This window comes from Thalassophryne amazonica, chromosome 4 (genome assembly GCF_902500255.1).
Source record: "Thalassophryne amazonica chromosome 4, fThaAma1.1, whole genome shotgun sequence".
In the NCBI taxonomy this organism is placed as follows: domain Eukaryota; kingdom Metazoa; phylum Chordata; class Actinopteri; order Batrachoidiformes; family Batrachoididae; genus Thalassophryne; species Thalassophryne amazonica.
Genome location: NC_047106.1, coordinates 41,655,461 through 41,683,079, shown reverse-complemented (window position 1 = coordinate 41,683,079; position 27,619 = coordinate 41,655,461). Strand labels below are relative to the sequence as shown.

Genomic DNA, 27,619 nt, shown 5'->3' with positions numbered 1-27,619 from the left:
CTGTTTCTTAAAAAAAAAAAATGCTTCAATAATATTAGTTCCCGTAAACCTGTATTGATATAAGAACAGAACATTGTTCGAGTGGACTGACTGCCTGAAAGCTAAACGTTAAAGGGGCGTTTTTTTTTTTTCGCTATACGTTGTGCTCCATGGATCCAGACACTGAAGTAGAAAGGTTAGACAAAGTTATTTTTTAACATGTTTCTTTTCGAAAATCTCATGTACTAACAGTACAGTAAACCTTCTTCGTCTTGTGTCTGACATTAGCTCAGTAAACATGTCGTTTTCAAATAATTATAGTGGCAGACCCGGTTTGTCCTTTGGACTATGTGACCAGTGGGATAAGTGTTGAGTGAGCTGAGTCATTGACACCGGGTTCGTTTCCCTTTCACACAGCCAAGATACCAAACCGGTACTGCTGGGAATGTGTAGAGACACATGCCGTGGGCCCTTAGGGAAATACGTTTAGGTGCTTTTATTAGTTACCCACGTTAAATAGTACGTCCGAAAAGTATTCAGCGCTACACTACTTCTGTGTTATGTTACAGCCTTATTCCAAAAATGGATAATGTTTCTCAACATTCTACACACAATACCCCATAATGACCAATGTGAAAGGTTTTTTTGTTGTTGAGATTTTTTGCAAATTTATTAAAAAACAAACAAAGAAATCACATTAACTAACAGCCTTTGCCATGAAGCTCAAAATTGAGCTCAGATGCATCCTGTTTCCACTGATCATCCTTGAGGTGGTCTACAACTTAATTGGAGTGCACCTGGAATAAATTAAGGTGATTGGAAAGGCACACACTTCTCTACACATAAGGTTCCACAGTTACAGTGCAATGTCAGAGTACAAACCAAGCATGAAGTCAGAGGAATTGTCTATAGCTCTCTGAGACCGGATTGTCTCAAGCACAAATCTGAGAAAGGGTACGGAAACATTTCTGTTGCTTTGAAGGTCCCAATGAGTACAGTGACAACCATCAGCTATAATGGAAGAAGTTCAGATCCACCAGGGCTCTTCCTAGAACTGGCTATCCGTCTAAACTGAGCAGTTAGAGAGAAGGCTCTTAGCCAGGGAGGTGACCAACAACCTGACGGTCACATCTTGTTAGAGCTCAGTATTCCTCTGTTGAGAGAGGGAAAACCTTTCAGAAGGACAATCCTCTCTGCAACAATCCACCAATCAGTCCTGTATGGTAGAGTGGTCAGATGGAAGCCACTCCTTAGTAAAAGACACATGGCAGCCCACCTGGAGTTTGCCAAAAAAACACCTGAAGGACTCTCAGTTCATGAGAAACAAAATTCTGTGGTCTGATGAGACAAAGATTTAACCTCTTTGGCGTGAATGCCAGGCGTCATGTGTGGAAGAAACCAGACACCATCCCCCAGTGAACCATGGTGGTGGCAGCATCATGCTGTGGGGATGTTTTTCAGTGGCAGGAACTGGGAGACTATTAGGATTGTGAAAAAGATGAATGCAACAATGTACAGAGACGTCCTGGATGAAAAACCTGCTCCACTGTGCTCTTGACGCCAGACTAGGGTGACAGTTTATCATTCAGCAGGACAATGACCCTAAACACGCAGCCAAGATATCAAAGGAGTGGCTTCAGGACAACTCTGTGAATGTCATTGAGAGGCCCAGCTAGACCCCAGACCTGAATACATTTGGACATCTCTGGAGAGATCTGAAAATGGCTGTGTGGCGATGCTCCCCAGCCACCTGATGGAGCTTGAGAGGTGCTGCTAAGAGGAATAGACAAAACTGCCAAAGATAGGTGTACCAACCTTGTGGAATCATAATCAAGAAGACCTGAGGCTGAAATTACTGACAAGGTGCATCAACAAAGTATTGAGCAAAGGTGTGTGTCCTTTGTTTTTTTTATTTTTAATAAATTTGCAATAAAAACCCCACTTTTTTCATGTTAATGTAATAGGGTGTTGTGAGTAAAATTTTGACGGAGAAAATTAATTTACTTCATTTTAGAATAAGGCTGTAATATAACAAAATGTGTAAAAAGTGAAGTGCTGTGGATACTTTTCAGATTCACTGTATGCATCCATAGTTTATAGACCTGAAGGTGGTGTATCCTGAACCCCACCTTCAGGTCTATATTCCAAAGCTATACCATTTGTTTGAGTGGAAGGAAGCAAGGATCTGGTTCTGTTGGATGGGGGTATTTTGGGCATGTCTCCCAGCGCAAGCCCAGGTATGGATTTGTGAGGGTGGCGGCCAAGTGGTTATTGCGCTTGTGTTCAGAGCGAAAGGCTCCTGGTTCAAAGCCACCCCAGACCATTCTCCATGTAATGTGAATGTTGCATCAGCATAAAACTTGTGGCAAATCAACATGCAGATCCATTTCTGATCTGCTGCGCTGATCCCAAGTGAAAAAAAGACATTGAAGGTCTTTGTTTTTATAGTAAATTGAAAACAATGCAATCGTGTTAAAACAGTATTTCACAGTATTACAGCTGTTTATGGAAGATGGGCTTGAAATCAGTGATTTGATAAGTCCCTCATGACCTCTTCCTGCTGAAACTTGATTGATATTGAAAGGGAAGCTACTGGAGTTAATCAGACTTTTTCAAAAAACAAACTCAGTGGGATATCACAAGGGAGAGTCTTAGGTTCACTCTGGTTTGTGGTGTTTAATGGTTCACCAGAGGTTGTTTACTTGATGATACTAAGATATTTCTTGTCAGAAAAACAGTTCTGTTGTACAAGACATACTTGCAGAAAGACCTAGAAATCCAGACATACCCCACGTTAGCTTTCAGTCTACACTGTGAGACAAATTGGAACAGCAAATACAAATCCGATCTCTGTATGATATGCAGGACTTATATCCATCTAGACAATGTTGAAGCATTTGATGGTTTTGCAGTGTCCACGGCTCCTCTTGAGGCATATGAGAAGATGATCTGTCTAAGATTCATCAGCACCAGTCATCGTCTTGGTGGACAGGACATTTTTCTGGTTGCACTTTCAGATGATAGATGCCAATGCTTCAAGCGAAGGTGTTGCCAGTAGACTTTGAACTTTTGATTTGCTTGAAGTTTGTGATGATGAGATCATGTTTGCTATGCTGCGTAAGATGCAGAGTGCCGCTGACTTGCCCACTTAGTTTCTCTAACTTCGGTGGGTAGGTCACATTGTTAGGATGGATGACAGCTGAATTCCCATGAAGATCTTCTACTCCAACAATAATTTCCACGTAAATTCAGCATTATGTCATAATAAAAGATGGGGGACCAATCAGAGCACTACAGCAGCATGTCTGTGTCTGATGTGCTACTGATGTGCTACTGCTGTGTCTGCGTCAGTAGCGAAATGAAGCAAATATAGCCTCTGTTTCTGCTTAAAACTAACTTTAGAATGACTTAAGAGGTTTTACTTTGTCATCTGATGGTTAATAATCACATTATCCCCTTTAATTGCTTTGGGTGTAGAGAGTCAGTCTCAGATGCATGTGCAGTGAGGGCAGGGCAGATCAATTTTTAGAGGGGACCGTTCGGTTGGTGACACCAGTATGCATTGGCCTTTCAGTTCCACTGTGATGAATCTTGGCAAAACGAGGGGAGGTATATACACCCACATAGATAGTTTGATCGATATGGACACACACATCATCAGCATTTAGCTTGCATAGTCCCATATACAAATAGTTTTTGCAGTAAACATGCTGTTAGCCCAACAAAGTACTGGTAGAGAAACTTCCTTGATTACTATAATACTGCTAATCACCTGTTTGGCTGTGCAGTTATTGTATAATTGACATAAAATATTTTACAGCAATTTTAGGGAGATTTATCCCATGTTAATGTTCTGTGGGTTCATTGTAAACATCAGTCATCCATCCATTTTCAGGACCTGCTTATTCTAGTTTAAGGGTCATGCGTGGCTGGAGCCTATGCCAGTGGTCATTGGGTAAGAGTCATGGTTCACCCAGGCAGACTGCCAGACATTAACAAAAATGCACACACCTAGAGTTATCAGTTCACCTATTACCTGCGTGTCTCTGGAAGTGGGAGGACACCAGAGCACCCTGAAAAGGGCCACACAAACATGGGGAGAACTTGCAAACGCCACACAGAAAGAGCCAGCTCAGAAGTGAACATGGGAGCTACTCCCAGTGAGGCAATAGTGCAAACTAGTACGCCAGGATCTTGTAAAATTGAGGCAAACATGCTCAGATACATGTTGGTGGATATCTCTTGATAGCCGATAACTGGATCCTGCTAGGGGCTGCTTTGAGAAGCTGTGTACAGCTGATTTCACCAGGATGTTGGACATTCTCCCATGGCAGTATTCTTGTAGCTGATCCTGCAATCAGCTGTAATCTTCCTGAGAATGCAAAGATGATAAAACAGCTGCAGCTCAGCAAAGCTGCATGCCTTTGTGCTTTTGAGGCTGATATTCTGCAGGCAAGTCGAGATCCTGTTGTCCTGGCAAACACCATGCCAGACTTTGTTCTCATGTGATTTTAAACTTGGTGAATGTTTTCCCGTGATTAAAATAACAAACTTCTAACTAAAGCACACTGTTAAGATAGTCATTCATTTTGTATCCTGTTCATGCTGCCAACATGGAAGCATTGAGTCACATGATGGTCCGAGCTCCACTCACACTAAATTTGTTCTCTTAGCATCCTCAGAAGGAATGACCAAGAGATAAACAGGAACGGGTGGAAGAGGCCACTCTCCAGCTATGGCTCAATGAAGAGTGATGATGATGAGGAGGAGGAAAAAGAAGAGGAAATGGAGACAGGGGTTGTTGAGGTCGGACCTAAAAAAGTTGCAGTACTACAACGTCCAACAACTGCTCACCAGTCTACAGGGTACGGTATTTTGTTGGATTTACATTGCATCCTCTCAGCAATATATTTTGCAAAAATGTAATAACGCAAAACCTTTTTCCACACAGATGCATTTGTTTGGGTGTGGTCTGGGTATGATTAGCGCATGGTTTAAAGTTCTCCATTGATATGATGGATTTCCATCATTTAGGCTCCAGAAAAGCCATATATCAGGTCCAAAGGGAAAAAAAGGGCGGGCTTAAGGTGGTTGAGGTCTCTCTTGCTATCAGTTAATGCGGGTATTAGTACAGGCATTAGTGCTGCACGATTAACTGAATTTTCATCTTGCAATGTGCGCATGAGTGATAAATTATTAAAATACAATGAATAAGTCAACAGTCTTTTTGTTTGTTCATGCCATGACGGGAGGTAAGATTAGACCCCAATACATGGTTGAGGTCAGTGTTGAGGTCAGTGAGTGGAAAGCCAGTAGAAGGTGTTCAAGATTTGTTTTTATTGTTGTCATTGTTTAAAGGTGGTGTATGTTGTGGGAAATGAAGGAACCAGAAATTATGTTGGGTGATTTTAGAAGGTGAAAAGTGATTATCGGTATATTTTAGATTTAAAACGATGCTGCAATTGCATAATAAGCAATAGGAAAGACAGTTGGCAAGCTGTCCCCTTGAATTGGTCAAGGTCAAAGCATCTCTGCAGTGCAATGGCTGTATTTCAAAACAGCAGCAATGGTTTGTCACAGTGTTCTGCACCTACTGAAATATAAGCTTGTTAGCACTATACACGTTTTTTTCTCAGTTTTCCACTTGTTTTTACATTAAAACCTTTTTGCTTTAATCTTTAACATATAGCGTGATGATTGAACACAACATTGACCCTTTTGTTTCATGTTAAATTATACTGCTTGAGTTTTAAAAGAAAAGTTATTTTATGAAATAGCAGATTTCAGGTTAAAGTAATTTTTTTTTTCTTTTTTCTTCATTTTGTCCAGGTTGCGACGGATTCGCTCAGAATCTCCAGAGACCTTGTACACCTTTACCACCCAAGAGACCAAACCACCCCAAGCTGTTGTCATAGACACCAGGTCAGAGTCACATAGATTTTAAACACTAAGCACAGAAGAAATTTCAGTGGTATCAAACTACAATACTAACAAACTACTCCACTAGCCGAGGGGGAGACTGGTCATAATTCAGAATTTCTTTCTCCCTGTCTCATGCATTTTGACAACCACAGACATGATCATCAGCAGTGTGATCAGGAAGAGGAGCAGGAGGAAATTTTGATAGCTACATCCCCAGAGCCCCCTGAGCCCCCTGAACCAGAGGAAGAGTCACAGATGGATGAAAATGGGCAGCCTGGAAGCTTCCACCCAGAACAGGACATGCCTCATATTTTCAAGGTTTGTGCTTGGCCTGATTTTCATTTATTTACTTTTACCTTAACCAGGTGAAAAATAATAAAATTGCATGTAATTTTCACTGATAAATTATTCATCCTTTTTCCTAAATTTTGTCATTGAGAATTTGTATTGTGCAGAACACTGGTAGTTCATGTCACATTCCACTTTAAATACTTCCATTGAAATGGTTTATGTGCAGCTGGTTGTCATGGGCAGCTTTGATTTTAATTCAGCTTTCTATCAAATTACCCCAGCTCCAAACACTGTGTTAATTTCATTCACAAGAATGTATACAGTATTAATACTTTCTTGTACTGAATCATACAACACTAATGTCCATGTTCAAACTCACGTTTTGAACAGTCAAATGTGGGCATTTATGATGAGGATTAAACATGTGTCTACAGGTAAAAAACAAACAAAAAAAAATGTTAAAGGAAGGAAAGCCATTTAAAAGGGAGCTGTGCTTTTCTTAGGTTGCAACAGCTATAATTAAATTTGTCCAGTATGCCTATTGGGGAGGTGATGGTCTAATGATTAAGTGGTGGGTTTGAGACCAGAGGATCCTTGGTTCAAACCCTGGCCACACCAGAAAAATCACAAAGGGTGAGAGTCGGGACATTGAATGTTGGTAGTATGACTGGTAAAGGGAGAGAGCTGGCCGATATGATGGAGAGGAGAAAGGTAGATATATTGTGTGTGCAAGAGACCAAATGGAAGGGAAGTCAGAGCAGGAGAATAGGTGGTGGGTTTAAGTTGCTGTTTCATAGTGTGGATAGGAAGAGAAATGGTGTTGGGTTTATTTTAAAGGAAGAGTATGTTAAGAGTGTGTTGGCGGTTAAGTGAGTGTCTGACAGAGTGATGAGTGTGAAGTTGGAAGTTGAAGGGGTGATGATGAATATCAATCAATTCAATTTTTTTTTTTTTATATAGCGCCAAATCACAACAAACAGTTGCCCCATATCATCAGTGCATATGCCCCACATATGCCCACAGGTGTGCCTAAGCATGAAAGATGGGTGAGAGGAGCGGACTTCAATGAGCATGTTGGTGAAGGGAACAGAGGTGATGAGGGAAGTAACGGGTAGATGTGGTGTCAAGGACAGGAATGTGGAAGGACAGATGGTAGTTCATTTTGCAAAAAGGATGGAAATGGCTGTGGTGAATACCTACTTTAGGAAAAGGGAGGAGCACAGTGTGACATAAGAGTGGAGGAAGGTGCACACAGGTGGACTACATTCTTTGTAGGAGATGCAAGCTAAAAGAAATTGGAGACTGTAAGGTGGTGGGAGGAGCGAGTGTAGCTAGACAGCACATGATGATGGTTTGTTGGATGACTTTAGAGGTAAAGAAAAAGAAGAGAGTGAGAAATCAACAAAGGATCAGATGGTAAAAGCTGAAGGAGGAAGATGTGTGAAATTTAGTAAGCAGGTGAGAGAAGCACTGGGTGGAGGAGAAACAGTTTTGGACAAACTGGAAAAATACTGCAGATGTGGTGAGGGAGATGGCTAGGACAGTACTGGGTGTGACATCTGGACAGTGGAAGGAAGACAAGAAGACTTGGTAGTGGAATGAAGAGGTCCAGGAAGGCATAAGGAGAAAGAGGTTGGCGAAAAAGTTTTGGGATCGTCGGAGAGATGAAGAAAGTAGACAGGAGTACAAGGAGATGCGGCGTAAGGTGAAAAGAGAAGTGGCAAAAGCGAAGGAAAAGGCATATTGCGAGCTGTACAAGAAGTTGAATAGTAAGGAAGGAGAAAAGGACTTGTACCGATTGGCCAGACAAAGGGAAAGAGCTGGAAAGGATGTGCAGCAGATTAGGGTGGTAAAAGATGCACATGGTAATGTGCTGACAAGTGAGGAGTGTGTGCTGAGAAAGTGGAGGGAATATTTTGAGGAGCTGATGGAGAAAATGATAGAGAGAAAAGGCTGGATGATGTGGTGAGAGTAAATCAGGAAGTACAAGAGATTAGTAAGGATGAAGTGAGGGCAGCTGTGAAGAGGATGAAGAGTGGAAAGGCACTTGGTCCAAATTACATTTCAGTGGAGGCATGGAAATGTCTAGGAGAGATGGCAGTAGAGTTTCTAACTAGATTGTGTTATAAAATCTTGGAATGTGAGAAGATGCCTGAGGAGTGGGGATGTGTGCTGGTTCCTATTTTTAAGAACAAGGGTGATGTGCAGAGCTGCAGTAACTACAGAGGCATAAAGCTGATCAGCCACAGGATGAAGTCTACAAGTCAGTCATGAGAGCACCTATGTTGTATGGCTCAGAGATGGTGGCACTAACAATGCTTTGCATGGTAGAGTTTTAACTTGCACTTTTAGATGTAGTGACAAACTGTGTTAACTGACACAATGATGTTGGTTTTTAATGCAGTGCCGCCTGAGGGATCGAAGGTCACGGACATTCAGTGTTGGTTTTCGGCCTTGCCGCTTACGTGTAGAAAGTTCTCCAGAATCTCTGATTCTTCTGATTATATTATGAACTGTAGATGATGGAATCCCTAAATACCTTGTAATTGAACATTGAGAAACATTGTTCTTAAATTGATGGACTATTTTTTTCATGCAGTTGTTCACAAACTGGTGATCCTCGTCCCACCTTTGCTTGTGAATGGCTGAGCCTTTTGGGGATGCTCCTTTTATACCCACTCATGACAGTCACCTGTTTCCAATTAACTTGTTCGCCTGTGGAATGTTCCAACCAGGTGTTTTTTGAGCATTCATCAACTTTCCCAGTCTTTTGTCGCCCCTGTCCCAGCTTTTTTGAAACGTGTTGCAGGCATCCATTTCAAAATGAGCAAATATTTGCACAAAAACAAAAAAGTCTATCAGTTTGAACATTAAATATCTTGTCTTTGTGGTGTATTCAGTTGAATATAGGTTGAAGAGGATTTGCAGATCATTGTATTCTGTTTTTATTTACATTTTACACAACGTCCCAACTTAATTGGAATTGGAGTTGTACATATTTGATTTACTAAATTGGACTCATGCAGGTGGTTTGATGTGATGCTTATTAAAGTGCATAGTTTAAAACACTTTTGCTGACAAACTTACTGAAACATGACGGGCTGATGCGTCTTTATTTTGTGACATAGAGGTGTCGGCAACATTTTTGGGTGACAGTATTTTAATTTGTACTTTTCTTATCCTATGTAGAGTATCTTGAATACTCTGAAGGAGCTCAACAGCATGGAGGTGATGCTATTTAAGATGCGGTTTCAGCAGTGGCAGCCAGATGTCAGCCTGACACAGGTGATGGACGGAGACATACTGGATTTAGTGGACAAGATAATGGAGGTCATTGGTAAGAAACTCTGTTGATACAGTCAGAGTATTATTGAATCAACACTGCATTACGTTCTTAAATAGCGACAGTGTAGCTACAAGTATAAGACACCTGCAGGGCTGTGAAAACTCAGCGGATCTGTGAAATTCCACAGATTTCATCATCGGGGGGTGGGTGTTAGTGTTTTACTCTGTAATTGTGATCGTCGCTGAGTTTTTAAAATGTCTATCGCAAAGTGTTTTTTTTTTTTGTTTTTTTTTACGACATTGTGCAAGTCTTACAAGACTGCGGCGGTCTGCAGACACTGATCTTACAGATACAAATCAGTATCCTCGGATCCGCGGAGTTTCGAGGAGAAAAAAGCCTGGCTGTTGCGACAGTTGTCGTAAAGCGGGACTGGTTGGTTGCTGCGGCGATGCTGTGAGTCTCCTGCGTGACGCTTAAGCCAAACGTATCATGTGAACATCACAAAGCTTTAGAGCTCTAAAGTTTTTAAAAGAAGACTTGTGCAGCACGTCTGTGTCATGGACCGATGTCGGATAGAGAGAAGATGGCGAGAAAGACGGTTTGAAAAAGTTTGATAAGGACAAGAATCTGTGGAATTGTCGCTGGATTCATGAACACACCTGAAAGATAAAAGAAAAGGGAAAAGTAAACTGTGCCATCAGGAAGCACGGTAAGAATTTTTCTCTCTCTGGAAAATAAACATTGTGCTGTTCAAACAGGATAAGACAAGATTATGTGACTTTTTTTCATTAATCTGGACTTTCTTTCATTGGAAAAAAGATTGTGGCTTTGAATGGATTTACATGAATTTACACAAGAATATAAATGAGTTTTTATTAATGTAGACTTTCATGGGCCTATGCCCCCCAGACCCCCTGCAAATTTTCCTCGGATTTCACAATTTTCATTTCACAGCCCTGCAACTGATATCAAGTTACCTGTGACGTGACAGCGTCTTCTTTTTTTTTTCTGTTTCTTTTTAAGGCCCGGACCGTTCCCTGTTGAACACAATAAATACCTTAAAAAGTGTCAGCAAAGTACCACAGGCGGAACAACTTCAGAAGCAGTGTGACAGAGGCAAGTGAACTCTGGGCCAGATTAAATTATTTAATTTATCCATGGAACTTTATGATGGAGAAAAGTGTTTTGAAATGTCATAGTTAACCCCTTTAAACCAGAGTTTCGACCATACCCAGCACCCTTAAACTTGCGTTCACGATGCTCCATAAAGCCAGTTTCCACTGCAAAAATTTGCACGGCAGTTCAGGGATTATGAACTGCCTGAAAGGGGATTTTTCAGGGCTTTTTGGGGGTGTGTGGTCACCTCCTGCTCTGAGTCGGCACTTCTGAGCATTCTTGATAAAAACATTGAGAAGGGTTTGATGTTGACGTACCTGGAAGAAGATGACAACAGCAATCTCCATGCCAGATGAGCAAAACAAGAGCAGAAGAAATGAATAGCAGAGGCATCAGAATGACCGGCGAGGAGGTACCAGTGATCTAGCAAGGATTCAAGCCATAGGTCTTTGAGACCACTTAACTGCAACATTTCTGTCTTAGCATGTGTGGCAATTCTTTGTTGTGCTTTGATTTATTTTATCATAGATAGTGTCGTTAAAGCAGATGGATACCCCACTAAGTCTGGTCTGCTTGTGGTTTCTCCCTGACAGCATATAATGCCTATTGGCAAAGTGCTTGCTCAGCAGGTGGATTAATTTAGCCCTTATCACACGAAGGGCCTTGCAGCAATCTCAAAATAAATGGAATTGAATTGATGGGCTAAGCAGAAATGAGAAACTATGTTGTGGCTGAAACAGTCACTGCATACGTTGTTGCAGGAGCCTGGTGGGTCTTCAGACTTGCCGAGAAGGCCAGTTACTGGATGGTTCTTGTGATTGTTCATGATATTAGAAGTAGGTTGAGTTCTGTTGGTGGAAACACACAAATAATTGCTACTTTTCAACAAATCGGTAATATATGAATGAATGTCTGCGTAAAGCTGACCTTCCTTCAAACCTCGTGAGCTCAAGCATAACGTTTTATGATGCAAACTCTAGAAAAACAAGTAGTCAAAGTGAAGCCAATGTTTTGGTCCGAGATTCTGTTGGCATTAGTGAGACATCACGTGGCACTAAATCATTTATAGGACCTAAAAAAAAAATTCAGTTTGCTAAATTGCAATTTGCTTGCATTTATTTGATTATCAGTCAGCTCGTAGTTGAAGTGTTGAAATGTGCAGCAACATGAACCTACCAAAGGAGAAATTTGGTGATGCTGAGACTGTTTGTATTACTTTTGTCTTTATCTCTTCCCATCGGCAGCATTGATCCGTTATCATCTGAAGCAGTACTTGATCAGGAAACACAAAGTCATCCGTGAGGGGGTTGTTCAAGCCGGGAAGCAGAATCTTTTTGAGAAGATTTACGTCGAGCCCCAAATTTCTACTTGTAGTTTTGGAGGAGTTGACCCTTCGCATGAGCTCCAGCCACACCCTCCTTCACCTCCCCAGGGTCCCAGTTCCGATAGCTTCGTCAGTGTGAACAATCTCTTCCGACTACAGAAGGACAGCGGTCAGCTGGTGAGGACTGTGCTGACCACTGGAATTCCAGGGATTGGAATGTCTGTCTCCGTGGGGAAGTTCTGCCTAGATTGGGCGGAACTGCATGCTAATAGGGTGAGTTATGGTGGAAACTAAGTGTGCACCCGGTCGACATGTCAGGTTCATAAAATTGATGCATTTTGGACAACATAACTACGCTTATAAGCCTGTCTATTACCACTATGAGATCTGCTTTGAAAAGTGCGTTCTTATTGTGATTATCTTCAAATTAATTTTTCAGGATTTACAATTTGTCTTCAAGCTTTCCTTCCGCAAATTCTCCCTTCTTCGAAACAACTGTTCCTTGCAGAAGTTGTCCCTGATGGAAGTGATAGAATATTATTACCCCGAGTGCAAAAACATGAAGTATCTGGAGGAAGAGGACTGTAAATTCCTGATCATAATGGACTGCTTTGATTGTTATCAAGCTGCTCTGGACTGGAAGGTACTTGTCATTGAACACAAACACTGCATCTGTAACTGTAATGAGTGCATACAATTTATGTTATGAATGTCCTTGTTTAACCTGTTTAAGCAGTGAATGTATAAGAAAATGGTTTAAAATGGCAAACTGAAGGATTAGTATTAGGAATAGAATCCAGCAAATTTCCAAACTATCCATATATATATATATATATATATATATATATATATACACACACACACAACCCCAGTTTCAATGAAGTTGGGACATTGTGTAAAATGTAAATAAAAACAGAATACAGTGATTTGCAAATCCTCTTCAACCTGTATTCATTTGAATACACCACAATGACAACACTCAATCAGCATTTGGGAACTGAGGACACAAATTGTTGAAGCTTTGTAGGTGGAATTCTTTCCCATTCTTGCTTGATGTATGACTTCAGTTGTTCAACGGTCCGGGGTCTCCATTGTCATATTTTGCGCTCCATAATGTGCCACACATTTTCAGTGGGCGACAGGTCTGGACTGCAGGCAGGCCAGTCTGGTACCCGCACTCTTTTACTATGAAACCACGCTGTTGTAACACGTGCTTGGTATTGTCTTGCTGAAATAAGCAGGGACGTCCCTGAAAAAGATGTTGCTTGGATGGCAGCATGTGTTGCTCCAAAACCTGGATGTACCTTTTAGCATTGATGGTGTGCCCATGCCATGGCTTTTGAACTTTGTGCTGGTAACAATCTGGATGGTCTTTGTCCTCTTTTGTCCGGAGGACACGATGTTAAAGAATTTTAAAGATACTTATCAATGATTAATGTCTTTGATCCTGTCTTTGATTCTGTCTTCTGTATATACATATATATGTGTGATTTCACTTAATATTACTTTCCCAGTTAATCACTGAATTGCTCACACTGTAAAATTACCTTTTGCTTACATGAAGAGTGTGAGAGTGTAAGCCTTGTTTTTGCTGAGCACAGATGTACATTTTAATTAACATAACGACCTTGGGCAGGGAACAGCGCAGCCTGTACAGTAGCCCAAGGTTGCCGCTGTTGTGTTTCATTTCTGAAAACAATTACTATCTGTCTGAGAACAGACCGTGAGGCACCCGAGGCGAAGAAGTGATACAAATTCACATCAATGAATTGACTGAGAGACGCCACTATGTTTTGTATATTGTTTTCTGCAGTGTGTCTGTATGCAACTTTGCTTCAATAAATTCAGGAAGGGAGTGGGTGGGCAATTCAGAGCTGACTGACGGACAGTGACGAGGGTCATGCTCGCCGGCTCTCCCTTATCAGCAAAAAAATTCAGTGTTTCCGTGTGGTTATTCTCGGCCTCCTTTAGCAGTAATGGTACTTGTAATAAGTGTAGCTTATTCGTAGCTTTGGAGGCTCCGCCAGGCTGGGTGAATTGGAGACTCGGCTCCGCACCGTGGAAAATTCTACAGCTAGCCAGGCCCCTGTAGTCGGTGCGGACCAAGATAGCTTAGCCGCCGTTAGTTTCCCTCTGGCAGATCCCGAGCAGCCGGGAAAGCAGGCCGACTGGGTGACTGTGAGGAGGAAGCGTAGTTCTAAACAGAAGCCCCGTGTACACCGCCAACCCGTTCACATTTCTAGCCGTTTTTCCCCACTCGACGACACACCCGCCGAGGATCAAACTCTGGTTATTGGCGACTCTGTTTTGAGAAATGTGAAGTTAGCGACACCAGCAACCATAGTCAGTTGTCTTCCGGGGGCCAGAGCAGGTGACATTGAAGGAAATTTGAAACTGCTGGCTAAGGCTAAGCGTAAATTTGGTAAGATTGTAATTCACATCGGCAGTAATGACACCCGGTTACGCCAATCAGAGGTCACTAAAATTAACATTGAATCGGTGTGTAACTTTGCAAAAACAATGTCGGACTCTGTAGTTTTCTCTGGGCCCCTCCCCAATCGGACCGGGAGTGACATGTTTAGCCGCATGTTCTCCTTGAATTGCTGGCTGTCTGAGTTGTCCAAAAAATGAGGTGGGCTTCATAGATAATTGGCAAAGCTTCTGGGGAAAACCTGGTCTTGTTAGGAGAGACGGCATCCATCCCACTTTGGATCGAGCAGATCTCATTTCTAGAAATCTGGCCAGTTTTCTTAAATCCTCCAAACCGTGACTATCCAGGGTTGGGACCAGAAAGCGCTGTAACTAGGTTTAAGGATATGATTCCTTCTTTATGTTCTCCAATGCCATATACCAACACAGTGCAGAGTAGCTACCTAAACTCTGTAAGTGAGATAGAGTATCTCGTCAATAGTTTTACATCCTCATTGAAGACAACTTTGGATGCTGTAGCTCCTCTGAAAAAGAGAGCTTTAAATCAGAAGTGCCTGACTCCGTGGTATAACTCACAAACCCGCAGCTTAAAGCAGATAACCCGTAAGTTGGAGAGGAAATGGCGTCTCACTAATTTAGAAGATCTTCACTTAGCCTGGAAAAAGAGTCTGTTGCTCTATAAAACAGCCCTCCGTAAAGCTAGGACATCTTACTACTCATCACTAATTGAAGAAAATAAGAACAACCCCAGGTTTCTTTTCAGCACTGTAGCCAGGCTGACAAAGAGTCAGAGCTCTATTGAGCCGAGTATTCCTTTAACTTTAACTAGTAATGACTTCATGACTTTCTTTGCTAATAAAATTTTAACTATTAGAGAAACAATTACTCATAACCATCCCAAAGACGTATCGTTATCTTTGGCTGCTTTCAGTGATGCCGGTATTTGGTTAGACTCTTTCTCTCCGATTGTTCTGTCTGAGTTATTTTCATTAGTTACTTCATCCAAACCATCAATATGTCTATTAGACCCCATTCCTACCAGGCTGCTCAAGGAAGCCCTACCATTATTTAATGCTTCGATCTTAAATATGATTAATCTATCTTTGTTAGTTGGCTATGTACCACAGGCTTTTAAGGTGGCAGTAATTAAACCATTACTTAAAAAGCCATCACTTGACCCAGCTATCTTAGCTAATTATAGGCCAATCTCCAACCTTCCTTTTCTCTCAAAAATTGTTGAAAGGGTAGTTGTAAAACAGCTAACTGATCATCTGCAGAGGAATGGTCTATTTGAAGAGTTTCAGTCAGGTTTTAGAATTCATCATAGTACAGAACCAGCATTAGTGACGGTTACAAATGATCTTCTTATGGCCTCAGACAGTGGACTCATCTCTGTGCTTGTTCTGTTAGACCTCAGTGCTGCTTTTGATACTGTTGACCATAAAACTTTATTACAGAGATTAGAGCATGCCATAGGTATTAAAGGCACTGCGCTGCGGTGGTTTTGAATCATATTTATCTAATAGATTACAATTTGTTCATGTAAATGGGGAATCTTCTTCACAGACTAAGGTTAATTATGGAGTTCCACAAGGTTCTGTGCTAGGACCAATTTTATTCACTTTATACATGCTTCCCTTAGGCAGTATTATTAGACGGCATTGCTTAAATTTTCATTGTTACGCAGATGATACCCAGCTTTATCTATCCATGAAGCCAGAGGACACACACCAATTAGCTAAACTGTAGGATTGTCTTACAGACATACAGACATGGATGACCTCTAATTTCCTGCTTTTAAACTCAGATAAAACTGAAGTTATTGTACTTGGCCCCACAAATCTTAGAAACATGGTGTCTAACCAGATCCTTACTCTGGATGGCATTACCCTGACCTCTAGTAATACTGTGAGAAATCTTGGAGTCATTTTTCATCAGGATATGTCATTCAAAGCGCATATTAAACAAATATGTAGGACTGCTTTTTTGCATTTGCGCAATATCTCTAAAATTAGAAAGGTCTTGTCTCAGAGTGATGCTGAAAAACTAATTCATGTATTTATTTTCTCTAGGCTGGACTATTGTAATTCATTATTATCAGGTTGTCCTAAAAGTTCCCTGAAAAGCCTTCAGTTAATTCAAAATGCTGCAGCTAGAGTACTAACGGGGACTAGAAGGAGAGAGCATATCTCACCCATATTGGCCTCTCTTCATTGGCTTCCTGTTAATTCTAGAATAGAATTTAAAATTCTTCTTCTTACTTATAAGGTTTTGAATAATCAGGTCCCATCTTATCTTAGGGACCTCATAGTACCATATCACCCCAATAGAGCGCTTCGCTCTCAGACTGCAGGCTTACTTGTAGTTCCTAGGGTTTGTAAGAGTAGAATGGGAGGCAGAGCCTTCAGCTTTCAGGCTCCTCTCCTGTGGAACCAGCTCCCAATTCAGATCAGGGAGACAGACACCCTCTCTACTTTTAAGATTAGGCTTAAAACTTTCCTTTTTGCTAAAGCTTATAGTTAGGGCTGGATCAGGTGACCCTGAACCATCCCTTAGTTATGCTACTATAGACTTAGACTGCTGGGGGGTTCCCATGATGCACTGAGTGTTTCTTTCTCTTTTTGCTCTGTATGCACCACTCTGCATTTAATCATTAGTGATTGATCTCTGCTCCCCTCCACAGCATGTCTTTTTCCTGGTTCTCTCCCTCAGCCCCAACCAGTCCCAGCAGAAGACTGCCCCTCCCTGAGCCTGATTCTGCTGGAGGTTTCTTCCTGTTAAAAGGGAGTTTTTCCTTCCCACTGTCGCCAAGTGCTTGCTCACAGGGGGTCGTTTTGACCGTTGGGGTTTTTACGTAATTATTGTATGGCCTTGCCTTACAATATAAAGCGCCTTGGGGCAACTGTTTGTTGTGATTTGGCGCTATATAAATAAAATTGATTGATTGATTGATTATTCTCTGCAATAATTTGAGCTGTCTCTTTTACAAGGTTCAGCTCTGACACACGACATCCATGATTTCCAAAAACAATTTGAAATGTGGACTCATCAGACCACAGCGCACTTTTCCACTTTGCGTCTGTTCATTTCAGATGAGCTCGGGCCCAGAGAAGGCGGCAGGATATTGTTGATGTATGGCTTTTGCTTTGCATGGCAGAGTTTTAACTTGCACTTGTTGATGTAGCGATGAACTGTGTTAACTGACAATGGTTTTCTGAAGTGTTCCTGAGTCTGCGTAGTAAGATCCTTTACACAATGATGTTGGTTTTTAATACAGTGCCGCCTGAGGGATTGAAGGTCACGACATTCAGTGTTTGTTTTCAGCCTTGCCGCTTACGTGTAGAAAGTTCTCCAGATTCTCTGAATCTTGTGATTATATTATGGACTGTAGATGATGGAATCCCTAAATTCCTTGCAAGTGAATGTTGAGAAACATTGTTCTTAAACTGTTGGACTATTTTTCACGCAGTTGTTCACAAAGTGGTGATCCTCGCCCCATCTTTGCTTGTGAATGGCTGAGCCTTTTGGGGATGCTCCTTTTATACCCAATCATGACACTCACCTGTTTCCACTTAACCTGTTCACCTGTGGAATGTTCCAAACAGGTGTTCTTTGAGCATTTATCAACTTTCCCAGTCTTTTGTTGCCCCTGTCCCAGCTTTTTTGAAACGTGTTGCAGGCATCCATTTCAAAATGAGCATATATTTTCACAAAAACAATAGTCTATCAGTTTGAACATTAAATATCTTGTCTTTGTGGTCCCTTACCAAAATGTAGTACATACAAGTATGTTTCAACTATACTTCCAGTTTAATTTTTATATACTTATCAGTACTATTTTTTGGTAAGGGGTGTATTCAGTTGAATATAGGTTGAAGAGGATTTGCAAATCATTGTATTCTGTTTTTATTTACATTTCACACAATGTCCCAACTTAATTGGAAATGGGGTTGTACAGACACACATACAGATATCAAATATGTTTTATTATTTTAGGCATACGTTGAACAAAGCTCACATTGATTCAACACAATGTGAAGTGGTTCAATGCAGAGCATAATAAACACAGAATGCAATACTGAAGTACCCTCGGCCATATGAGCATAAAAATAGGAAACAGAATGTGACCTTTTGATCACTTAGAATCTGTAATGGTTAGCCATTTTTTGAACTTGTCCAAGGTCTGTGTCCCAACAAGGGTTGAATTAGTACGTGCATGTGCTAGTTTGTGCACATATTATTTGAGCGGTGAACGTAATTTTATACTGCACTAACACTGGTGCAAGTAACTTTATCCAAGTTTTATCAACTATAAGCACCAGTAGAATGAACCAATAAAGGAATAAATAAGGAAACAAACAATTTCCAGTGTGTTATCTTCATCTTCCCTGCGTTTTATGACTCTCACACACGGAGCGAGTTGCTGTGCTCTATTTGTTGAGGAAAGCTGACATACGTCACCAGCGGCGCCGTCCCTGGGTTCACAACATCCTCATGAGACATTTCCAATTCGGGGAGTTTCATTGTTTGCTGCAGGAGCTGCAGCAAATAACTGGAGCTGCAGGAGCTCCAGTTTGAGGACCTCCTGTCCCGCTTGCGCACGCACATGTAAACAAAGAAAAGAAAAAACTGGCTGCCGCTGTGGTTCCTCGATCTCTCTCCCCTCAAACTCTGTCATCATTGTGTTATAAACCAGTCACCATTTATTTTATTATACATCTGTGTAGTTAATAAATAAAATAATCTTCATGGACGATTCATTCGCATGCGCACGTGAAAAAAAAACTGGCTGCTGCTGCTGCTGCTCTCCCCTCAAACTCTCCCCAGAGAGGAATAGTCTGACACATCAGAGGAGGAGTTTTGAAGGTTGATATATAATGCTGACTTTTGGTTGTGCAAGTAACTTTTTTTTTTTGTGCAAGTAATTTTTTTGTTACTAGCACCAGTGCAAAAAATGTATTTCGACCCCTGCCCAAGAATGTTCGCTGTGAATTTGAAGAGTGCTGAGCACAGACAGACGGACACAAAGTTTTCGCAATACCCGATGGCCATATTTTGGCCTCAGGTAAAAAGAAATTCAGAAGTAAATTGAAAAGAAAACCATGATTAAGATTTATAAAAGTATACAATATTAAGAGTTTGTCAAACTGGACCATTTAGATCTGTCATTGTTGCAGTATCTGATCCTTTCAAGGCATAGTACAAGATGTTTAAAAACAATAGTACCCATGTACTTAATAAAAGGAACATATTGGAGAAGCCACTTGCTTACTAAGGCTGTTTTGCTGCAACATGGTAATAATACTCTACATGCCTTAAACAGGGTTTAGCACTTGTGTGGAAGCATAAATAAATGAGTTACAATAAGTTTATAGATTTCTAAAACTGAAGCCTTGTTGGATTTTTATTTTATAGTTGTTGTTTTTAAATGTTATTATTAAAAAATATGCACAAGAATGCAGAGTGAATGTGTGGCTGTCCTTGGCAGGGAGAGTTTGGAGCAGGAACTGTTTTCTCTGCTGTAAATAGACTTTTAGCGTTGATTGTTTGACTGTTAATGACACAGTGACTCGTGTACTTTGTATTTTTATTTAGCAGGAGTAGGGGAAAAACTGCAGAGGATCTTCAGACAGCACAAAATTTCAGTTTACTTTAAACCTGTTAACACCTTGAGACAGAAATTAGTTCACCGTAAGGACAGGATCCGTAGTTACAGAGCAATGTAGTGTATTTTATCAGATGTCAGGAAAACTGTAACGAACACTACATAGGTGAGACTAAGCAGCCGTTGCACAAAAAGCTATACCAGCACCGCAGAGACTGTGCCGGTGGACCTCAGTCTGCAGTTCATCTCCACCTTAAAGACACTAACCACACGTTTAAGGACAAGGAAGTTAAAATCGTAGCCAGAGAAAAGAAATGGTTTGAGAGGGGAGTGAAAGAAGCATTGTATGTGAAACAGTTGAAAACCAGCCTTAACCGGGGAGGGGGTCTGACACACGCTTTGTCCCCTGTTTACAATGGGGTACTCAGGTCAAAGCAGTTTCAGTCTTTTGTTCATGGTAGTGAGTCATTCACGTCGGCAGGAGAGTCGGCAGGAGAGGCGTCAGTCCCATCGTTAGGAGGGACAGCTGCCCTGTGTTAGGAGGGTGCTAACTACAGCACAATAGGTGCTAATCAGAGCAATTGTTAGTCACTAGCCAATAGCAGTCTGCCTTTCGGTAGGAGGGGTCTGGTTAGGTTTAAAACTCCAGCTGTTGCTGGCTTCTGTTATTCTTCTCTACAAGAGTCATAGACAGAAGTCAGACAAGAATTTTATTTGAGGAAGCTTTTGCGATTTGAAGCGAAACGTCCTTGCGTCAAGCAACCCAGTCCAGTCGAAGCTTCTCTACTACTTTGTATAGAATTATGACACTTGTCGTATATGGTTTTTCTTCCACAATTTATTTCTGAGTTTGTGAGTGTTTCCTAACTGCATTTTCAATAAATGATAATATGAAGCTCCATCTGATTTTCTCTGCTTTCTCTCTTCAGAATGCTCCAGAAGTAACCAGCGGGTCCACCCCAGCACACCCCGATGTCTTGATTGTAAATCTCATCAGAGGCACTTTACTTCCTGGTGCCTGTGTCTGGATCCTAGGGAGACGGGCAGCTGTCTCGCAAATACCTGCTGGATATATAGACGTTGTCACAGAAATACAAGGCTTTAGGTGCATCCGTTATGCATTTGTGTTTTTTTTTTTGTTTGTTGGTTTTGTTTTGAGTGGTTCCTAAGCTTTGATAAAGTTGAGGTTTATAGCCTCTAATATGCAGTGGTTGAAGAGATACATAGATGAGATTATCCCTTCTAGTGTTTTTTGTTGTTGTTGTTGTTTTTCCCTTACCAAAAAATAGTACTGATAAGTATATAAAAAGTAAACTGGAAGTATACTTGAAACATACTTGCATGTACTACTTTTTGGTAAGGGTTGCTAACACAATAACTCCAAAACAGTAAATGCTATCATGCTACACTTCACCAAATTAAAAGGGAACATAATGAAGACCAATTACATTTTGATGAACTTTGATAAACCAGATTAAACAAAAGCATCTTTGAATTCTGATTAACAAACAATGGATTAAACCTCATGTGCACACAAAATTCGTATGTGGAATACTTCAATATTTCACTTAAATGAATGAAATAAATTTGCACCACTTTACAAATTGTTTTTGACTGGACTTGTTTCTAGTACTGTATTTTCCAGAGTACAAGTCACATTTTATTTTTGACTAATTTGTGACTCATGATGTGACTTATGTCACAAAATAGGGGTGCAACTGCACACAAAAATCAGGAGCACAACATTAAAGATATTTGACCTATGCATTCTAGGCTACTTTTTGACTGAATAGTGTTTCCAGATTGTTGCAAAATGTTTTTTCTTGAGTTCCTATAAAGTATAGGTTTCAAAAATAAATGTGCAACTTAGTCTGGAAAATATAATAACTTTAAATTCTTTTCCTCCAGTGATGAGATGAAAGATGACTACCTGAGGAGGCGTTTTAGCGACACAGACACGGCAGATAAGGTGGTGGAACACTATAAGCGACTTCCAACACTAAAAAGTCTTTGTCGCCAGCCTTTTGTCTGTTGGATGGTGGCCACTGTTTTTGAACGCTGCTTCCACGGCAGAGGCTACGGGGGGAACCCTCCTAGGGTGACACCCTTCTACATCAGCATTTTGATCGTCCAAACCAATCGGAAGCTGCAGTTTTACTTTGGACAACGAGAAAACAACCTGGTAAGTTCCATCAGTATGCCAAGCCTCTTGATGGTAGGACCCTTCGGCTGCTCCCTTGTTTGCACATGGGGTCGCCACAGCAAATCCAAGGTGGATCCGCATTTTGAATTAGCACAAGTTTTACTTGTTTAACTCTACATTTCTCCATGTAATGTGGCAAGGGTGGGATTTGAACCGGGAACTTTCCGCACTGAAACCAAGTGCACTAAGCACTTGGCCACCACCCCTGCCTGCCAGGCCTCTTGATGCTTTGTTTTATTTTGGTGGTGTTTCTCACTCTTCTTCCAGCTGCTGCTCATTTGTTGCACTAATTCATATTCAGTATTTAAATAGGTTTATAATAGGTAAAAGGTTTATTGAACACTTTCTGGAATCACTGAATACTGTGTAACGCTTGAGAAGCTGAGTGAGGAATTTTAGTGTCTGGGTTTGTCTGTCCTGCTTCCAAAACATGAATGAATCAATTGTCTGTTTTGGAACGATGCAGACACATCAAAATTTATAGTAAATGTCACCAGTGCATTCATGGCTTTTAATTGTACTAAAGCTGAGACTAAGGCACTGCTTCATGTGGAACTCCTGTTTCCAAACAGAACTGGTCCGTTGATGATAAAAACACTGTGCTGCTGATGGGGAAGATGGCCTTTAAGATGCTGGAGAAGAAAACCAGCGTGTTCTTTGAGGAGAACATTAAGGACATTGGGCTGAAGCTGACGGAGGTGGTTGTGTTTTCTGGTCTGTGCACTGAGCTCCCCACCAGCACCTCGAACGGGACCCGGAGGTTCTGCTTCATAGACCGCACCTTCCAGGTACAAACCTGTTTTTGTTGTCAGATCCTCAGGTCTGCTTGCTGGCTTGACACCTTAGTGTCCCGTAAAGCATCAAGGCTAAATGCTTCAGTTCAAAGCGCTAAACTGGGCCGTGATAGGGCCTGGTTTCATAAACCAGTCTAATCTTGATTAGCCGAATACATTCACTCAGTTGAGAAATACTTTGACGTTAGTCATTGTACAAAGCCCTTAGTCGGCTGAAGTTTCGCGTTACCCCCGTTAAACCTGTTAAAGTTTTTAGCCTGGTAAAGAGGAGGCTAATCTTAGTTTGGTTGACAAACCTTCAGTCTCTTACCTCAAAAAATGGTGACGATCGTAGCAACACTTGATGGAACACTCAAGAGCACCCCCATATCGCTTGTATTCCTCCAAAAGGAGAGCTTCCTCTGCTTTTGGCCATGGTTGTAGCAGACGACTGTCCTGATGTGTTTGTGACAATTCTCACATTAGCCACTGGGTGTTGCTGTTATGCTGAGCAGCGTTGTGTGCATAAAAAGGTTTGGCAGAAGTGAAGAAGAAAAACTGCTAAGCTAAGAGCTAAGCACGTTCTGCAGTTCGCATGTATCCATAAATGTTAATAAATCCAGTTAACGAAATAAAGACTGGATCGTTCATGACGAGCAACCAGGAAGTAAACAAAACTGTCGTGCATTGGAGGCGTTTCTTGGCAACAGCGCTCGCAAGACCACTATGCCCGTGAAAATCATTGACTAACATAAAATGGCTAATCTACAAGGTCTGTTAGAAAAGTATCGGACCTTTTTATTTTTTGCAATAACCTTATGGATTTGAATCACGTGTGATTGCATCAGCCAAGCTTGAACCTTCGTGCGCATGCGTGAGTTTTTTCACGCCTGTCGGTTGCATCATTCGCCTGTGAGCACGCTTTGTGGGAGGAGTGGTCCAGCCCCCTCGGCAGATTTTCATTGTGAGGAAAATGTCTGAATGGCTGGAGCAGCGCTGCATCAAATTTTGAGACTTCCAACACGGAGGTGCTTTTTGTTCTGCGCCATTAGCGGCTCCGTCCTGACGCGCGAATTCCGCCGCACGTCTTTCATTACAAAATCGCCTGTAACAGTGTAATGTGCCGAAAAAGTGCTATGTCCCCCTCTCTTGCCATTTCTCTGATAGTCAGACGACGTCCCGGATCAACACAGCCTTCACTTTGGAAATGATCTGGTCATTTCAGCCTGTTGATGGCCGCTCGAAGCGCGGCGCACCCTCAGCCGCTGTGGGCCGTCTTTAATCCGGTTGTAATGCTCCTTAATCTGTGTGATGCCCATAAGATTTTCACCGAAAGTCATGTGAATTTTCCGAATGGTTTCCACCTGGCTGTCTCTTACAGTTTCTGAAAAAATTTTGATGCAGCAAAGCGGCAGTCACTCAGCCATTTTCCTGACAGACCTCGTACAAGTTTTGCAGTTGATGTGAAACAGAGATTAGACAAACACTGCCCTGAATGCTGCAGAGTAATTTAATGTGCAATATGTTTTTGTCATTCTTTTTCTAATTGTTTTTATCTATTTTATGCATTTACCGCACTTTAATTTTTACACTGTCTTCGAGGGCTGCTGTTTGAATTTTGTTGTGCTTCTTGTGCAATAACAATAAATTAATTCAATTCAGTAATGTTGGGCGACTAACCGTAGTTGACTAAGAAAGTTTAATAGACTAAAAGATTAGACTACTTTATGAAACCAGGCCCAGTTCTGTGGTCTGTCTAGCCAACACTGATGTACATTTTAATAATAAACATTGTGAAATTGTGTGACTGTTGAGCGCACGTTGCACATCTACCTCTTAATAGGTTTGAGTTTATTTGTCCAAATGTTGGGACACAGTCTCTCACATATTTGCCAACACTTCGGCGGTGAAAGGAATTACATTTGGGGTCTGGAAAGCAAGTGGACTCTGTCGTCATATTTGCCATCTGTTCATTCTTCCTTCCATCTTTTGGTTTGTGGACGTTTGTCTCATCACTTTGAGACAAACGTAAAGAATTTTAGGGTGTTTTGCTGAGGTAAACATCAAGAAGGTGATTTCAGATGTTACTGTACTAACCCTTAACCTCAGGTGATCACAGATGGTCTGATATTAGGGAGCAAACCTCACCCAAAAAAAACCACAAGGAGTGATCACATTGAAAGTTGACTCTGGTGCTTCTTAATCTAATCTAAAAACAGCTCTAATTCTTCTTTCCTCAAGGAGTTCATGGCTGCTTTGTATGTTTTCATGATGTTCCGCACGGAGTCCACAAACGTCCTGGTTTCTAGTTCAGTCCGCAAGTCCAAGTTTAAGGATTACTCCAAGCCAGCAGCAGTCCTTATCCAGAGTGCTTTGGAGCTGTATAACGCCTCTTCGCCGGGCCAATACGACATGCTCCTGCGCTTCCTGTGCGGCATGTTTAACTCGGACTGCTCGAGCAGTCTGCTGGGAGGATGTCTGTTCCCTCACAATGAGCCAGTGGTGAGTGGGCTGCAGGAGGCGGCGCAGCTCCTGGAGAACACCATAGAACATCCAGGGGCACCAGTGTCAAACTTAAAGGAGTGCCTCAGAGAGATGACTCAGGAGGATAAGTGAGCTGCCGCAGTGCCTTATGGGCGTGTACATGACAATTAGAACTTGGATGAACTCCGTTGTTTTCAGTCCCTGACAGAACTTGTGATCAACGTGCTCACATGTTCAAGTAAGTGGCGTCATAACTTTGACAACTTCAAAATTTTCTGTTAGACTTGATTTTGGTTTTTATACTCAGAATCCTTATATATTGTAAGCAGCTTAATACTTCAGCCATTATTTAATTTAGATATTATGAATTTTTCCTCTTCAATTAAATACTTAGTAGTTAAAAGGTTGAAAACCAATAATGTGAAACTTTAGATTTATAAGATGTGACATGACTCGTGTCAGGTCAGATCCTGGAGTGCATGCTGGTGCCGCATGTCACCACATCCACCTTATTATCACACCAATTAATTTTGGTTGCACTTGCAGCAACTAAAATGAACTAACATCTAAATTTAATAAAACCTTTATATTGCCTAAGAGATGAATCTGAAATGGATGTGTCAAAGGGCATTCCATATTTGTGAACATCACACAAAAATGGCTTTTTTTAAGGGAGTGTTTTTGTTTGTTTAAAATTTTCATGCTCCACAAATTCATATTTCCATGAGAACGTTGTTGCAGTTTGGATTCAGGTTGTCTGGCTTAGGGCCCGATCTGTGCCTTTGAACATGGTATGAAATGAAAACATGCACGTTAATGATGTATTTAGCAGCGTTAACATGTGTAGCAGCCCTTTCTTTGATACAGCAACACATAAATCACACACTTCAATCTTCACAGAAGGTGAACATTTAAAGACAGACTGAACGTTTATTAAAGTGTAACTGTCATGGTTTGTTACTCTTTATATAACAAGGTTGTGCATACTTTACTAAGTCCTAAATATACACTAAAAATTCTATAAACAGACAATTTGTCAATTTTTATAACATTTAAAATTTCCCACACAAATTCAGTTTTCCGATTTTCCTGTTGAAGTTGTGAATTGCATGCGACATTGCTCCAGAAAGTCTTTTCTTGGCTCTAGCCAGAAAGCATGGAAAAGGTGTCCAGCATGGAATGTGGTGTGGGTGCGGTGTGGGCGAGTGTTCAAATGAGATATGATGGGGAGATTGTGAGAATCACACCAAACATGGGAAAGCTACAAAATTATTCTATATTTGGAATATGTATTTTTCAGAGGCTCATCTGAAATGAGGATAAAAACATGACCTGAAAATGTGTAAAACCAGACCGCACCCTGAGGGTTATAATGAAATAATGCTTCTGAGGTGAATTTTTTTTCAAGATTCAAACAAATTTATTGATCCCTAAAAGGGCAATTCATATCACACCCAATAACCTCAGACAAAAAGGGGGGGTGATAGGGGTGGGGAGAGAGGTGTGCGTCATGTGTGCAGATGAGTTTGTATCAGTCTCTGTCCGTGTGTGCATGAAGTCTGGAGTTGCCTTTACAACAGCAGACTGTAGGGGAGGGCAGATAGATAAGAGGGGAGCGGAATGCTTCACCAAGGTCGTTGAAATCCTTCTGGAGGATTTCTTTTTTTGTGTGTGTGTGTGAGAGAGAGAGAATATGTATCATTGAGGTCAGATCCAGGCAGAGCTCAGGCACTTCATAATTATTTCTGATTTGCAGTATGATAAAGATCACACCTTCTGGCCCCCGGCTGGCTGCACTTCGTCCGCACGACTCCGGCTGCTGCCTTTGGAGCAGACTCTATGGACCTGCATTGAATGCTGAGCTCGTGCCATCCATGTGCGAAGCCAGAGAATGCCGCCAATAGTGGCGGACCCCGCTCTGAGGAACTGGCTTGAACAGGTCGGCCCTGCCCTGGTCCGCGTGCTCTCTAAGAGCTTCACACACCTGATGTTTTTCATGTGAGTGGAAAAAAAATTAGTTTTGTTTTTAGAAGTACTTGTACAGATGCCATTTATTTATTAAACAAAGGTGGAAAATCCATCCATCAGTTTTCTATACCCGCTTACTCTAATCAAATCAAATCAGTTTTATTTATATAGCGCCAAATCACAACAACAGTTGCCCCAAGGCGCTTTATATTGCAAGGCAAAAGCCATAAAATAATTA

At 41.3% G+C, this 27,619-nt stretch overlaps 1 protein-coding gene across 2 annotated transcripts; it reads left to right on the top strand.

Moving 5' to 3' along the window:
* LOC117508105 (NLR family CARD domain-containing protein 3-like) lies at positions 1 to 27,619 on the top strand. 2 transcript variants are annotated; one of them, XM_034167755.1, is made up of 13 exons: positions 1 to 175; positions 4,653 to 4,844; positions 5,809 to 5,901; positions 6,054 to 6,219; positions 9,382 to 9,529; positions 10,502 to 10,594; positions 11,839 to 12,191; positions 12,358 to 12,561; positions 20,883 to 21,058; positions 21,862 to 22,135; positions 22,729 to 22,944; positions 25,171 to 25,651; positions 27,170 to 27,619. In XM_034167755.1, exons 1-12 carry the CDS (start codon positions 150 to 152, stop codon positions 25,543 to 25,545), a joined length of 2,316 nt encoding a protein of 771 aa, XP_034023646.1. In that variant the 5' UTR covers positions 1 to 149; the 3' UTR covers positions 25,546 to 25,651; positions 27,170 to 27,619. The 2 variants fall into 2 exon arrangements, with proteins under 2 accessions (XP_034023646.1, XP_034023647.1); XM_034167756.1 differs by lacking the exon at positions 25,171 to 25,651 and having other exon boundaries at positions 27,170 to 27,617.

Bases quoted from the DNA above. Each gene is read 5' to 3' on its own strand.
- LOC117508105 (XM_034167755.1), top strand. From the start codon at position 150: ATGGATCCAGACACTGAAGTAGAAAG. The intron at 176-4,652 runs GTTAGACAAAGT...TTGTTCTCTTAG, and splicing joins CCAGACACTGAAGTAGAAAG to CATCCTCAGAAGGAATGACC. The intron at 5,902-6,053 runs GTCAGAGTCACA...TGACAACCACAG, and splicing joins GCTGTTGTCATAGACACCAG to ACATGATCATCAGCAGTGTG.